Below are 12,754 nucleotides of genomic sequence, written 5' to 3' on the forward strand. Positions count from 1 at the left end.
GAGACTCCAGTTGGGTGAGAACATAGCACAGTGAGCCTCTAAGATCTTACCAAAAAAAGTTAACCCCAATCCCAAGCAATCCTGGACTTCCATTGAAAACAGGTGATTTCTTCTCCCTTCAACGCACACACCACCCAATCTTCTGGCTTCCTACAGAGTCTATGGAGAATTCTAGATATTCCTGCAATCATCTTCAAATGACAGTTTTCGCCCAGGCAGTGCAGCCTCCTTCTGTAGTATCTTCCAATCTCTCAATCCTCTGAGTCTAGGAAAGTCAAGATTTGAAACACTCCTAATTGGGTTGCCTCTCACACCTCCCTGTTCAAGGCCCTCCTAGGCTGAACTCAGTACCCCTTGAGCTCCAAGATGCTTGGTATAAAGTTCTCAAAGCCCATTCCTCCTGGAGCTGTGGTGGGTAATCAGAGCAAACATCAGTCACTCAGACACCCTCACCCCACCCTGTGCAGCACTTCACTGACCCCTGAGGAATCACCTGTCATCACCAGGCAGTGTGTCCACGCCATGTGTTACACCAATACCCTGGAGCTGCCTGGCTACTCCTCATCTCCACTCGGTGTGGCTGCTGTTTTCTGTCTCCTCGTTCCTTTGCACACTATGGTTTTGCAGTTTGATTACCAGCATTCAAAAATGTTTGTTGGGCTTCCCTGGTGGCGCAGTGGTTGGGAGTCCGCCTGCCGATGCAGGGGACACGGGTTCGCGCCCCGGTCCGGGAAGATCCCACATGCCGCAGAGCGGCTGGGCTCGTAAGCCATGGTCGCTGAGCCTGCGCGTCCAGAGCCTGTGCTCCGCAACGGGAGAGGTCACACCAGTGAGAGGCCCGTGTACCAGGAGGCGAGGGGAGGACACTTTGTTACTGGCATTTAGACAGATGTTAAGTAGCAGCTGTCAGCTTTGAAATTTGTTATCTTTTGGGAATATCAGATTAGACCATACCAACCTCCACTAAAGTGCCTCTAAATTCCAAAAGGAGCAATGTTTTATTCATCATTTCTCACTCAAGGGTGGCAGTGAAAATCTAACAGGGTGGAAATTCCACACCACAAACCAACACCACTGGTGGCAGTTCCATCAGCACATTAAATAGCATTTTTGCCATCTTTTCCATTGATGGGCTTATAGCAAATCTATGCCCTATTTTTATCTAAGGGCACAAATATTTTTTATCATGCAGGATTAGGCATTCTGCAACTCAAAAAACACATGATTTTATTGTATCCAATATCTTTACAGCCTTTTTTTTTCTGATAGCACAAACAAAAGAAACACTAGCTCATTGTAAAAAAAAAAAAAAAAAAAAATTTTTTTTTTAGAAAAAAACATTATCCCTAATACCACCACTCTTACAAGCTTGGTTTATCTCCTTCCAGGAGTTTTTCTACATGTGTAAATACAACTATATTTTATTTTAAAAATGGAATATTCTACACTTATAGTTTAGTAACCTACTTTCTCCTCACTGGATTTACCAATACAGAAAAAAATGTGAGTGACAAATTGCAAAATTAGCCATGTTGCTGACACTTCTCCCCAAAGCCCAACAATAACAGACTCAGGAAGGAAAAACTTAAGAAAGGAAGGGCTGAGAATCAGCATTAAAATGTGGGTGGCCTTTATGGCTTTCCTGAAAACATTCATTGATGAGGGCCCGAATCAGTGAACAAGTATGGAATTAATAACGGTGCAAGGCCAGAAACCGGTCACCACAGTCCCTTCTGCTGCATCATGGAAAGGCTGTCACCACATCACAGACAGGCTGAGAGCTTGCACGCGTTTGAAAGCTTGATGCATGACTGTGAACACGTGCTTTATAAAACTCAGTTCTCTTGTCTACGTCTGTCGTCTATGTCTGTTGGTCCCTCTCTGTGGCATTAGGGGGTGTTAGAAGCTCTAAGAGAAAAAGCCAACATGCTCTGAGAGACATTCTATTTATACAAGCTATCACCACCAGGATAGTACAGTTTTGGCCAGAGGAAGATTACCACGTGCCTGTGACTAGCTGAAATTTTTAGACACTGAAATACAACAAACGAGGGACTTCCCTGGTGGTCCGGTGAGTAAGACTCCATGCTCTCAATGCAGGGGGCCCAGGTTCGATCCCTGGTTGGGGAACTAGATCCCGCATGCATGTCACAACTAAGAGCCCACATGCCGCAACGAAGATCCCGTATGCCGCAACTAAGACCCGGCATAACCAAAATAAATAAATAAATAAATAAATATACATATATATATATTTTTTTTTTTAAATAAAAATAAAGAAGAAATATAACAAACGAAATGTAAAACACAGAAGTAAAACCTAAACATGAAAGGGTTACTGTCAAAGGGAAGCTTGATCATCAGTGAAATATGTACCTGAAGTAAGAAACTTATCATTCCTACCCTTTACTTTTCTCCTTCTCGTATCTTCTACAGATTTTGAAGGTGGAATAAACCTCACCCCAAGCATCTGCAACACAGCCTGTTTATGTATCACACTTACTTTTGGAGGAATGACTTCGCCTCCTTAATAGCAATGTGGGTTTTAGCATAAAAGAAAAGGGATGTTTCCTGTCTTTCCTGGACCAAGCACAAAACGACTGTGCATGGAGTACTTTGTACTCTTTCCATCAACAAGAGAACAAACGATATTTCCGCTGGAGTAGAAAGTTGCCAAAACATTCTGGCACATTCCACTTCTTCCTCACTTTGTGCTCCCTTACCCTCCAAAAATGCTTTAGCAAGTAGTACTCAACCGTCTGTTAAAGCATTGCAACGTACCATATATATTTATTTTATTTACCACATAGAAATACAAGTTAGGCAAATGAAGTCCGAACACCTAGATTGCATGCTGTAATACCACCTTTTTACTTCAGTCTACATTTTCCCTCTTCCTCAGATGGTATTTGTTTGGCTGCCTCATACCGCCAAAACGTATTTAAATTCTCCTCTTATACTTTTAAAGTCTGCAAAGATGGCCTTAGGTAACTCCTGAAACTTACCAGGAATACAAGATGCACGCACACAACAGAGTGGTACCCAGTCCAGCAACCAAGTTTTTGTCTCTGTACAGGTCCTGACCAAAGTCAGGCACGCAGATGGTGACATTCTTCCCATGTTGATCTAGAACTTGTGAAGAAAAGGGAAAGGAATCAGAGCCACATTAGAAAAGCCCGCTGTAACTCAGGGATGCATTCACTTTGGGAAAATTCATGCAGTGCAGAACACTGAAGACTCAGCACTGGAAGCTTCTCCTCTACTGTCCCACTCGGCTCAGACTAGATTGTCACTACTGTGAAGCACCCTCTGCCACCTAGGAAGCCTCTCGGAGCAAGACCCTCGGGTTCCAGCTTAGTGCTAAAGGGATCTTCAGTCCCAGGACTTTCTAAGAGTCGTGCTATTTTTCAGTACTATTGAAACAATAGTAAAGAGTAAACTTAGGTCATTTTTCAGTTGATTGGGCAGTTGATTGGCAGGTAGAGTGCAGCTAACTGAGAGCATCCTCCATGTCTATCCTCCCTGGAGGAGTATCAAGACTATTACATCAAACAGGAACCTGCAGGAACTGCTATCTGGCCGACAGCCTCCACCCAGATGAGAAGTCATTTTACTGTTGGTAATAGGACAGTCATGACATCTTACGGCTGTAACCTGGGAACCTCCTCAAGTGGTCTAGAGCTTTAAAAAATTGTGAGAGGCAAAAAAAAAAAAAATTGTGAGAGGCTACATAACAAAGATTTGGATCATATTACCATCACTAGTCGTTTACTTTTTATCTATCACAGAGTCTTCAATTTTGAACACCCAAGCTGGGTCTGTTTGCCAACTCTGCCCCAAAATAAGGAACATAAACATAAAATAACAGGCTAGAAACCATTTCACAAACATGCACATTCTAAGAGTTTAAAGTTGGACTAAAATTATTACTGGTGCTCCCACTTGAAACTGTAAACTGTGTGTGCTGTGGTTTAAGGAATCTTTATTCTTAGGCCAATGAAAATTTTCTTTACAAAACTGACCAAAATATGAACTTTGCTATTTAAGTAGTACCACCCAAAATTAAAAATAAAAGTTTTTTTCTGTATTTAAGTGATACCTGCCATTAAAAAGAAAAATGTTGTAACCAAAACCCCCGTTAAGTTAAAAACAGAGATTAATACATAAACAGTCAAAACACTCATAAAAGTCTTAAATAGAGTAGACTTAAATAAACTTAGAGTCAAGAGAGCTTTAAAAAAAAAATATCCAGGATAGACTATACTTAATATAAGATGTACAATTATATTTGCATTGTACTATAAATAGCTATAAAGGCAAGACCCATATGTAGTACATGTATATGTTAAAAGTTTCAAATTATCTTTGCATTTGCTTTCTAAATTTAAAAAAGGAAAACAACTTCAATTTTCTATTCTAGAGAAAAGAGAGTACATGTATTTCACCTGATGTATATAAGATAAAATGTACCCAAACATACTCACATGTATATGAGTATACATTTATATACACATTTATAGATCACAAAAGTGATAAAGATGATGAAATATAATGAGTTTGGAAATCAACACAAGAAAATTTGGTCCTTTACTGGGAAAGCTTATAATATAATAGTGCTTTTATAGTTCTCAAATATTCATTCCAACCACTCTACAAGAATAATAGGCACCCTTTATATAGCACCTACTACACGCCAGGAACTGTACTTATACTTACATACACACACATACTCATTGAAATCTTAAAAACCACCCTATAAAAGAAGAATTTTATTTAATTATCTTCTTAAAATAATAATTAAAATTCTTATTTTAGGGGATTCCCTGGTGGCGCAATGGTTAAGAATCCACCTGCTAATGCAGGGGACACAGGATCGAGCCCCGGTCCGGGAGGATCCCACATGCCATGGAGCAACTAAGTCCGTGCGCCACAACTACTGAGCCTGTGCTCTAGAGCCCGCGAGCCACAACTACTGAGCCTGAACACCACAACTACTGAAGCCCGCGCGCTTAGAGCCCGTGCTCCGCAACAAGAGAAGCCACCACAGTGAGAAGCCCACGCACCACAAGAAAGAGCAGCCCCCGCTCCTGCAACTAGAGAAAGCCCCGCATGCAGCAACAAAGACCAGATGCAACCAAAAAAAAAAAAAAAAAAAAATCTTATTTTAAAGGCGAGATATCTAGGGAGAGAAAAGTGACTTCATACAAGTTACTTAAGTGGCAGATCCACTCCCATGCTCTTTCTACTCTCTGTTACAGTCAGAGAAATGATCACCTAAAGAAAATTAATAACCATCTAAAAATAATAATTAAAAAAATAGAGCAAAAAATTTTTTCTTGAATATTTTTGATTATTTCTTGAACATTTGAGTATTTCTGAGCAGGAAAATGCAGATTAGGCGTCAAAGCAAACTCAACAGCCCTCCTTAGTTCACGTCTTTCCTGAACAGCAGGAAGACTCAGGAGAAGGAAGTTTCATGTTCATATCCCATGTTGAGGACCTCATTTAATGAAGAAGTCTAGATCATCTCTCTATTTTGATGTGTCGTATCCCTGATACTTAAACGATAGCTCACAGAGACATAGTGCTCACTCCAAAAATGACAACATTCATCCTGCAAGCACAGGCTCCCTAACAAGCTGGCTTACCTACTTCTACAGGTTTGCTGGACAGAGCTGAGAACGTGAGATACGTGACGTAGCAGCTGATGAGACCCGACTGCAGTAACCCAGAGTGCGGCTGTCCTGGAGAATGAGAAGAGACAGTGTTTTAAATCAATGATAAGAAAGCATATGTGCCTTAAAAAAACAGGTCTCCCCCAAATGATATCCCTCCAACTTGGAGCCCCACCCTTCAACGTAAGAAGAGGTACGTAATGTGTTTCTCAGATGACACCAAAACATTTGGGGAGGGGGCGGGGCGGGGAGTGATACACTGAACCTAACTGCTGTTTTAGAGATGACAAGTTCTACCGAGTTCTCTCCCAACACCCTATTTTGATAATAACTACAGCTGTACTGAAACATATTGCCTGGTCTCCGTGAGGTTCATAACATTAGTTCTTAAATCACAAAACCTCCAAAGAAAATTTACCATTGTTATTTGTGAGATCACATAGTTTAGTGGGGTAAATGATGGATTTTATAGGGAGGGCCTGGATTCCAGATGGGGAGAAAGCTCATATCTGTCAATGGACAAAAAATCCTTTGGGAATACCAGAGCTGGTCCAAACCAAAGAAGAAGGCTATGGGACTGAGCATTCACTGGGAAAAGGGCTTCAATGTTACAATACTTAAACTGTTCGGATGGTTGAAGAGTAACCAAGATGTGATAAAAGGGATTTATCCTTTTTTTGGTGAAATTTTCAACCACCTGCAGACATAAAAGGATTTAGTTTCGCCCAGTCTTCCATTTGATTAAATTTATTCCCAGAGTTATAATTATTAAATTATAATGACCAATAAAGGTAAAAAATAGGCCCTTTTATAATGTTGCTCTTTGGCATGGGAATAAGACTCACCTTAACAATTAATGGCATTAAACCAAATATTTCAAAATATTATAACTATTTCAAAAAGTAGGATTTAACCCAAAGAACATTTTAATCTGAATACTAATGCTTTAGGAAATTCTTAATTGATCAATTAAAGGAACTGGAGGAGTAATAACCATCTCAATTTCAATAATGAACTTCCATCATCTCTTCCTTTTAGCTTTGGAACAACCATGAGCAAGATCAGGCTCACAGGTTTCTGTTGGCTTCGCAGAGGAAGGATTGGGGTATGAGAACGGTTAGCTCCCGGAGCTAGCTGCTGGCAGAGCCAGGATCAGATTTCCTGCTTCCTGACTCTGGGACCACGCTGTCCTCAATTTGTGGTCCACAGGGGTCTTAAGTGAAAGATGAGTCCCAGACCAGCTCCTTCCGTAGCCCTCTCACTCATTCAAGTTTTACACAGAGATCACAGGGAAGAGCTGAGTATCCACTAAAGGTGTTTTCCATTGAAAGGCTCCTTGTAGTACATTATGTAATAGCAACATCTATCTCCTTATTTATTGGCTTCATTACACTCAAATCTTGGACACAAGGCATGCGTGACTATCACATTTGCCCCAGTGTGGGGCATGAAGGGGACACTGGGGTCCCACCTTTCCTATTGCTGACCCACCCATGGTAAATTAAGGAATGACCATAATTTCCAAAAAGGGAGGGGTGTTGCTCAAAGACATTTATAATATGAATAAGGAAGAATGGAAAAAAAACTGTGCTTACGATTTTGGACACAGGGTGAGATGGCTACCACTGAAATAAGCAGACACAGGCCTCCGTTTACCCCCAGAAGAATTTTATTTTCCAGGCAACCATCTTTCTGTGTATAAAACACTGCCATCAAAATCAAGCCTCCCGTGGCGATGGAGTACATGATGAGAGTCACCAGGGACAGAGAGGCGTACCACAGCTTGTTGCTAGCTGTGCCTGCGGTCCTGTTTCTCCAGGAAGTGGAGAAGAGCAAGGGGAGAGAAGACAGGTCAGTTGATTCTCCGACAGCATCTATCATCCCTCAGGCATTATTCACTAATGCTATCAGGCCCCAGCCCATAGTAATGAGTTATCCAGAAGGCCTATCATTTTACCCACTAGAAGCTAGAAGGTACAGGTAAATATGCAAAAACTTCTTGGCTCAAGGATAGAATTTTTTCTAAACACTGATAAAATTCCATCTTTGACTCAAGTGTATTCATCAGCTAAAATGAATACACCACAGACTTTATTCTAGCTTCCTCGTTCTGGATGTCAATTACCCCGGGACAGGTTTTGGCAGTATTAAAAAGTGGCTCTTTGCTGGAGTTGGAGTTTTCCCCATAAACACAGAGCCTGGAGGTGCCAGTCTCTTAGCCAAGTGCTGCAGCTCCTGCTGACACTCATCTTCCCTTTAGGGAGAGAGAAGCAAATGAACTTCACCCGGAGAAAGACTGGCTGACCTCAGCTCTTCCGTCTCTGCACTGAAAAGGAGAATCTGTACCAGTACTGCTTCTCCCAAACAATGCCAGGTATGATTAAGGAGAAGTTTGACATTAGAAAAAGTGAAGACAGGAATTCCCTGGTGGTCCAGTGGTTAGGACTCAGTGCTCTCACTGCCAGGGGCCCAGGTTCAATTCCTGGTTGGGGAACTAAGATCCCGCAAGCCTCGCAGCACGGCCAAAAAAAAAAAGGGGGGGTGGGGTGGGGTGGAGAATAAAATCAGCCGGGAAAAGAGTAGAAATTTTAATGGGATTTACAATAAAGAATCTAAAAGAGGAGGTTAATGTGCCCTCTGGTTTATGTAAACATTAATAAAGGGATGGGAGAAATAAGTAGTGATTTAACAATCTACAGAAACCATTCAGAACAAAGAAAAGAGGGCTTACTGATGCTAGATGAAGAGGACAGAACAACAGGGGGATGGACTGAATCACTGTCATCTGCCTTACGATTCAATTGCCCTTTGTAACCACACTCTCACAAACCTTCACAGAGAAAGCAACATACTTACTGTCTTCACAAAGCTGGAGAGTGTTCAAGCAACCCAGCTAAAATGTTTCAATTATGAAGTTACTGCAGCCCGGAGACAAAGAAAACAGGGAGGAAAGGCCAAAATGACAATGACCATCATATTCCTGAAACGGAGCCAGGTGCTCCGAGGACCACAGAGTTATTCTAACGGGGAAGGCACACAAAGCAAATGAAGAGAAAATGAAACTAGAGAAAGGAAGGAGCCAAATGGTCATCGACGACAGGGAGAGAAAACGGATTAAGTAGAAAAAGGTGAACACAGCTGACCAGTGTGTAGGTGGGGTCCAGCTGTTTCCTCACTAGTCTTTTGGGCTATGTTATTACTATAAGAAGGACTTTCTTAACAGTTAATTTATGCTTAGATTCCCAAGGTTAAATCTTCAACCCTAATCTCTCCCCTCAACTCCAGGCTCCTATTATCCAACTGTTAACGTCTCTGCTTGGAGGTCTAATCTGCATGTCAAACTTGGCAGGTCCAGATTAACTTCCCAATATTCAAACCTCCATCCCCAAACGTGCTCTTCTGTGATCTTCCCAACCTCAGAACATGGCAATTCCATTCTTCCCATTAGGGGTGGGGGTGGGGGGAGATTAAAGAATTGCAGTTGCTCTTGACTGCTGTCTTTTTCTCTCCCTGCTCCTCTCCTCTCCCCACCACCATGCCATCCCCAGCAGCAAATTCCACTGCTTCCAACTTCAGACTACATCAGAATCTGACTGCTGCTACCATGTGGCTTGCACCCTTCCCTCACCACTGGGGTCCAGCCACAGTGGATGTCCCTGTGCCCCTTAAAGAAGCCAGCACGATCCTGCCTTAGGCTCTCCCCAACTTCCTTCGTCTCCCTCACACCTCGTCATGAAAGCCTTTCCCTGCTCTGCTCACCCCAACTCCCACACCCTTTCTTTTTCTCCAGAGCACTTTTCACCATTGAACCTAGTACGTATTTGCTTGATTATAAGTTGATTATCTTTCCCCCCTCTCCCCAGGAGAATGTAAGCTCCACAGAGCAGGACACGGTTGCATTCACTGCTGCTCTCCTACTGTCGAGTGCCCGGCAAATAATAGGTGCTTAATGAATATTGGTGCAAGGACTGCCAACTGTCAGAGGATAACTGGATGCAGCAATGGTGGCAGAGTGGCTGTGATTCCTGCTGCTCCAGACTCAGTTGGTCCTCCCAATGACATCTTCTATAGACACCCCAAATAAGTGCTGTGACTTATTATCTTTATACTCTTGGTGCCCGGCACACAGTTAATACTCCAAAAAATTTGAATCAGTGCTCAATAAGAAGCACTTGGATGGAGATTAGAAAAAGACCGGGCAGTGGGGAGGAGTGTATGGACACAGAAGCAAGCAGGTTATCAGGTTAGGAAAGATGTCTGGGCTCAGGCTTCGGGTGAGGGTTAGGAGTAAACAAAACCCAACAACATTAATTTAAAATCCATAAAATGTAATAAATAAATAAATAAAATCTAGAAAATGGGTCTTTATTAGAAACACCTAAATAGGGCTTCCCTGGTGGCGCAGTAGTTAAGAATCTGCCTGCCAATGCAGGGTACGTGGGTTCAAGCCCTGGTCCGGGAAGATTCCACATGCCGCGGAGCAACTAAGCCCGTGCACCACAACTACTGAGCTTATGCTGTAGAGTCCATGAGCCACAACTGCTAAGCCTGTGTGCCCAGAGCCCGTGCTCCACAACAAGAGAAGCCACCGCAATGAGAAGCCCGTGCACCACAACGAAGAGTAGCCCCCGCTCACCGCAACTAAAGACCCAATGCAGCCAAAAAAAATAAAAATTAACTAATTAATTAAAAAAAATGCAACTCCCTCCAAAAAAGAAACACCTAAATATACTGTTTACTTTTTGTTATTTCAGTTTTTATATAGAACTGATGCTTCAAATTATAAAAATTGACCTAGAAAGTGTCAAAAACAAGACAACAGGCTTAGAAAGGAGTCGCTTATGCTAAGCCCCACATCACCAAACCAACACAACTTAAGAGTTTCAGCTCTCCCAGAAACAGAATCTTAAACCAGTCAATCAGGAATCCCCTGATTAGCACTAGTTATGTCACCTAACTGGTAGATGCCTGCCATCCCCTGAAGGGAAGTTACCTCACAATAACCAACCTGCTTTTTTGCCTAATATAACTTCCTTGTCCCTGCTCTCTGCTGCCTATAAACGTCTTTTATTTTGTACAGCTCCTCGGAGCTCCTTTCTATCTGCCAGATTGGAGGGTGCCCAATTTGAATCAATTTTTGCTCGGACAAACTCTTAAACTAAATTAGATGAATTTACATAAAAATAACAATACTTGTACATTTCCTAGCTTAATCCTAATTTTAGGCAGACCAACCAGCTGTGAGTATGTGGACAAAAGAGATTTTATTGGGACACTGGCCTCAAAGCCGGGACAACAGCAACATCAATCGTTGCAAAGCTCTTAAGCCATTCCTATTGGGTGGTTTCTGGAAAGTTTTTAAAGCAATCAAACTCTTCCAAAATGCCCATTAAAACTTGGCATCGATAATTAGTCCCAGAAAATGGCTTCAGAATCAATCAAAACATTAAAGTCAGAGTAAAAAAGCACAAGTATTCTCAAGGAAGCATACTATTTAATGGGCAAGTCAGGCACTCAGTATCAAAGATATTAATATTTTATCATAAGTTCCTTACTCGAAGTTTATTTGTAAAAATTTTAGAAAAGTGTGATACATTCCTTTTGTCAAATAAAAAATTCAGAATGAAAGTACGTAAGAATCACCAGGGAATTCCCTGGTAGTCCAGTGGTTAGGATTCCATGTTTTTACTGCCAAGGGCCCAGGTTTGATCCCTGGTCTGGGAACTAAAATTCCACAAGCCACATGGTATAGCGCCCCCCGCCCCCCCCAAAAAAAGAATCATCATCAATGGAAAGAATGGTATTTAATCAATTAAAATGCATTTCCAACTTACTGTGCATATTTCTTCTGCATAACTGAGAACAGGGTCACATAAAACTATAGTCAACCATTTGACTTATCTTTAGGAAAACTTTGCTGCCTCGAAACAAGATCTAGTAGAAGCCCCAAACATACTAGGTTTCAGGGATGACTCAAAATGCAGGACAGCATGCAATAATAAACTTATATATGTACTCAGACCTAGAAATCTGTATTATCATAGAGATTAAAATTTGAGGGGAGTTCCACGGCAGTCCAGTGGTTACGACTCTGCACTTCCAATGCAGGGGGCACGGGCTCAATCCCAGGTCAGGGAGCTAAGATTCCCACATGCCGCGCAGCGCGGCACCCGCCCCCCCCCCCCCCCCCCAAAATAAAGATTTGAAAAAATACCAAAACACGCCTGTAGTGCTACCTGTATGACTATTCAATGTGCTGCAAACATTTTTAAATTGGTATTTGGGTGCTTACTCCAATATTTACCAAATAATAAAATGTTTAACCTATCTTTTCACTCAGGCATCTCATGATTCGATTTTCAAAAAAACAAGACCAAAACAAAACAACTACTACTACTACCAAGCTGAGGAATATAATCACGATGAAAAGTGTTTTGAGAGAATTTGGACAGTATATTTTGTTTTGTCCAAAATAAAAAATAAAATTCACATTCATATAGAACTTTCAGATACCCGCCCAAACAGTACAAAATAACATGATGCCTACAAAATCTACAAAATTACAAAAGCCTTACTGGATATAGCAGGCAGTTATTTTCATTCATATTTTATAAGTAAAGTAAGACAGAGCACTTCAGTGCTTTGCCCAGAGTCACAAAGAGAGTCAACCTTAGCACCGAAGGAGCTGGACCCCGGTCTAGCTGTCACTTCCTCAATGTGGCTCAGCAAGAAATAAAACGAGCCATTAATAGTTTGGCATTCCCCATGTATTCTAGGATGTGAATTCTATTTTCAAGGCACTTAAAAAGGGTCTGTATTTTTTTTAAAGTCGGGGAGGCTTTCTAAGGTAGAACAACAGATCTTCCTAATGAAGGGGTCCTTCCCCTCCTAGGCAGTTGAGAAGGAACAAAAATTTTTTTAAAAAGAAAATCACTATTTCATTGAATATTCTTTGCAGAACATTGAACCTCCAGCTCCAAAGTACTTTTTTCTTTTTAATCTCCTAAGGATGGGAGCCTAAGATATAGCCTACCCAAATTTTCAGCCACTAACGCAAGCACGGAGCAGGGGCTGCGAGG

The 12,754-nt window shown here is 41.7% G+C and overlaps 1 protein-coding gene across 2 annotated transcripts in view; it reads right to left on the bottom strand.

Moving 5' to 3' along the window:
* The window catches only part of SERINC5 (serine incorporator 5), an 85,954-nt gene that overhangs the window by 14,005 nt on the left and 59,195 nt on the right, over positions 1 to 12,754 (bottom strand). For both annotated transcript variants that reach the window (XM_024755670.1, XM_024755671.1), the window contains 3 exons: positions 7,271 to 7,482; positions 5,649 to 5,744; positions 3,006 to 3,132 (listed from right to left, as the gene is read on the bottom strand). In XM_024755670.1, coding sequence (XP_024611438.1) covers positions 3,006 to 3,132; positions 5,649 to 5,744; positions 7,271 to 7,482 — 435 coding nt within the window. The remainder of the gene's footprint in view (positions 1 to 3,005; positions 3,133 to 5,648; positions 5,745 to 7,270; positions 7,483 to 12,754) is intronic.

The sequence above is a fragment of the Neophocaena asiaeorientalis genome, unplaced genomic scaffold, assembly GCF_003031525.2.
Source record: "Neophocaena asiaeorientalis asiaeorientalis breed wild unplaced genomic scaffold, Neophocaena_asiaeorientalis_V1.1 scaffold37, whole genome shotgun sequence".
Lineage (NCBI taxonomy): Eukaryota > Metazoa > Chordata > Mammalia > Artiodactyla > Phocoenidae > Neophocaena > Neophocaena asiaeorientalis.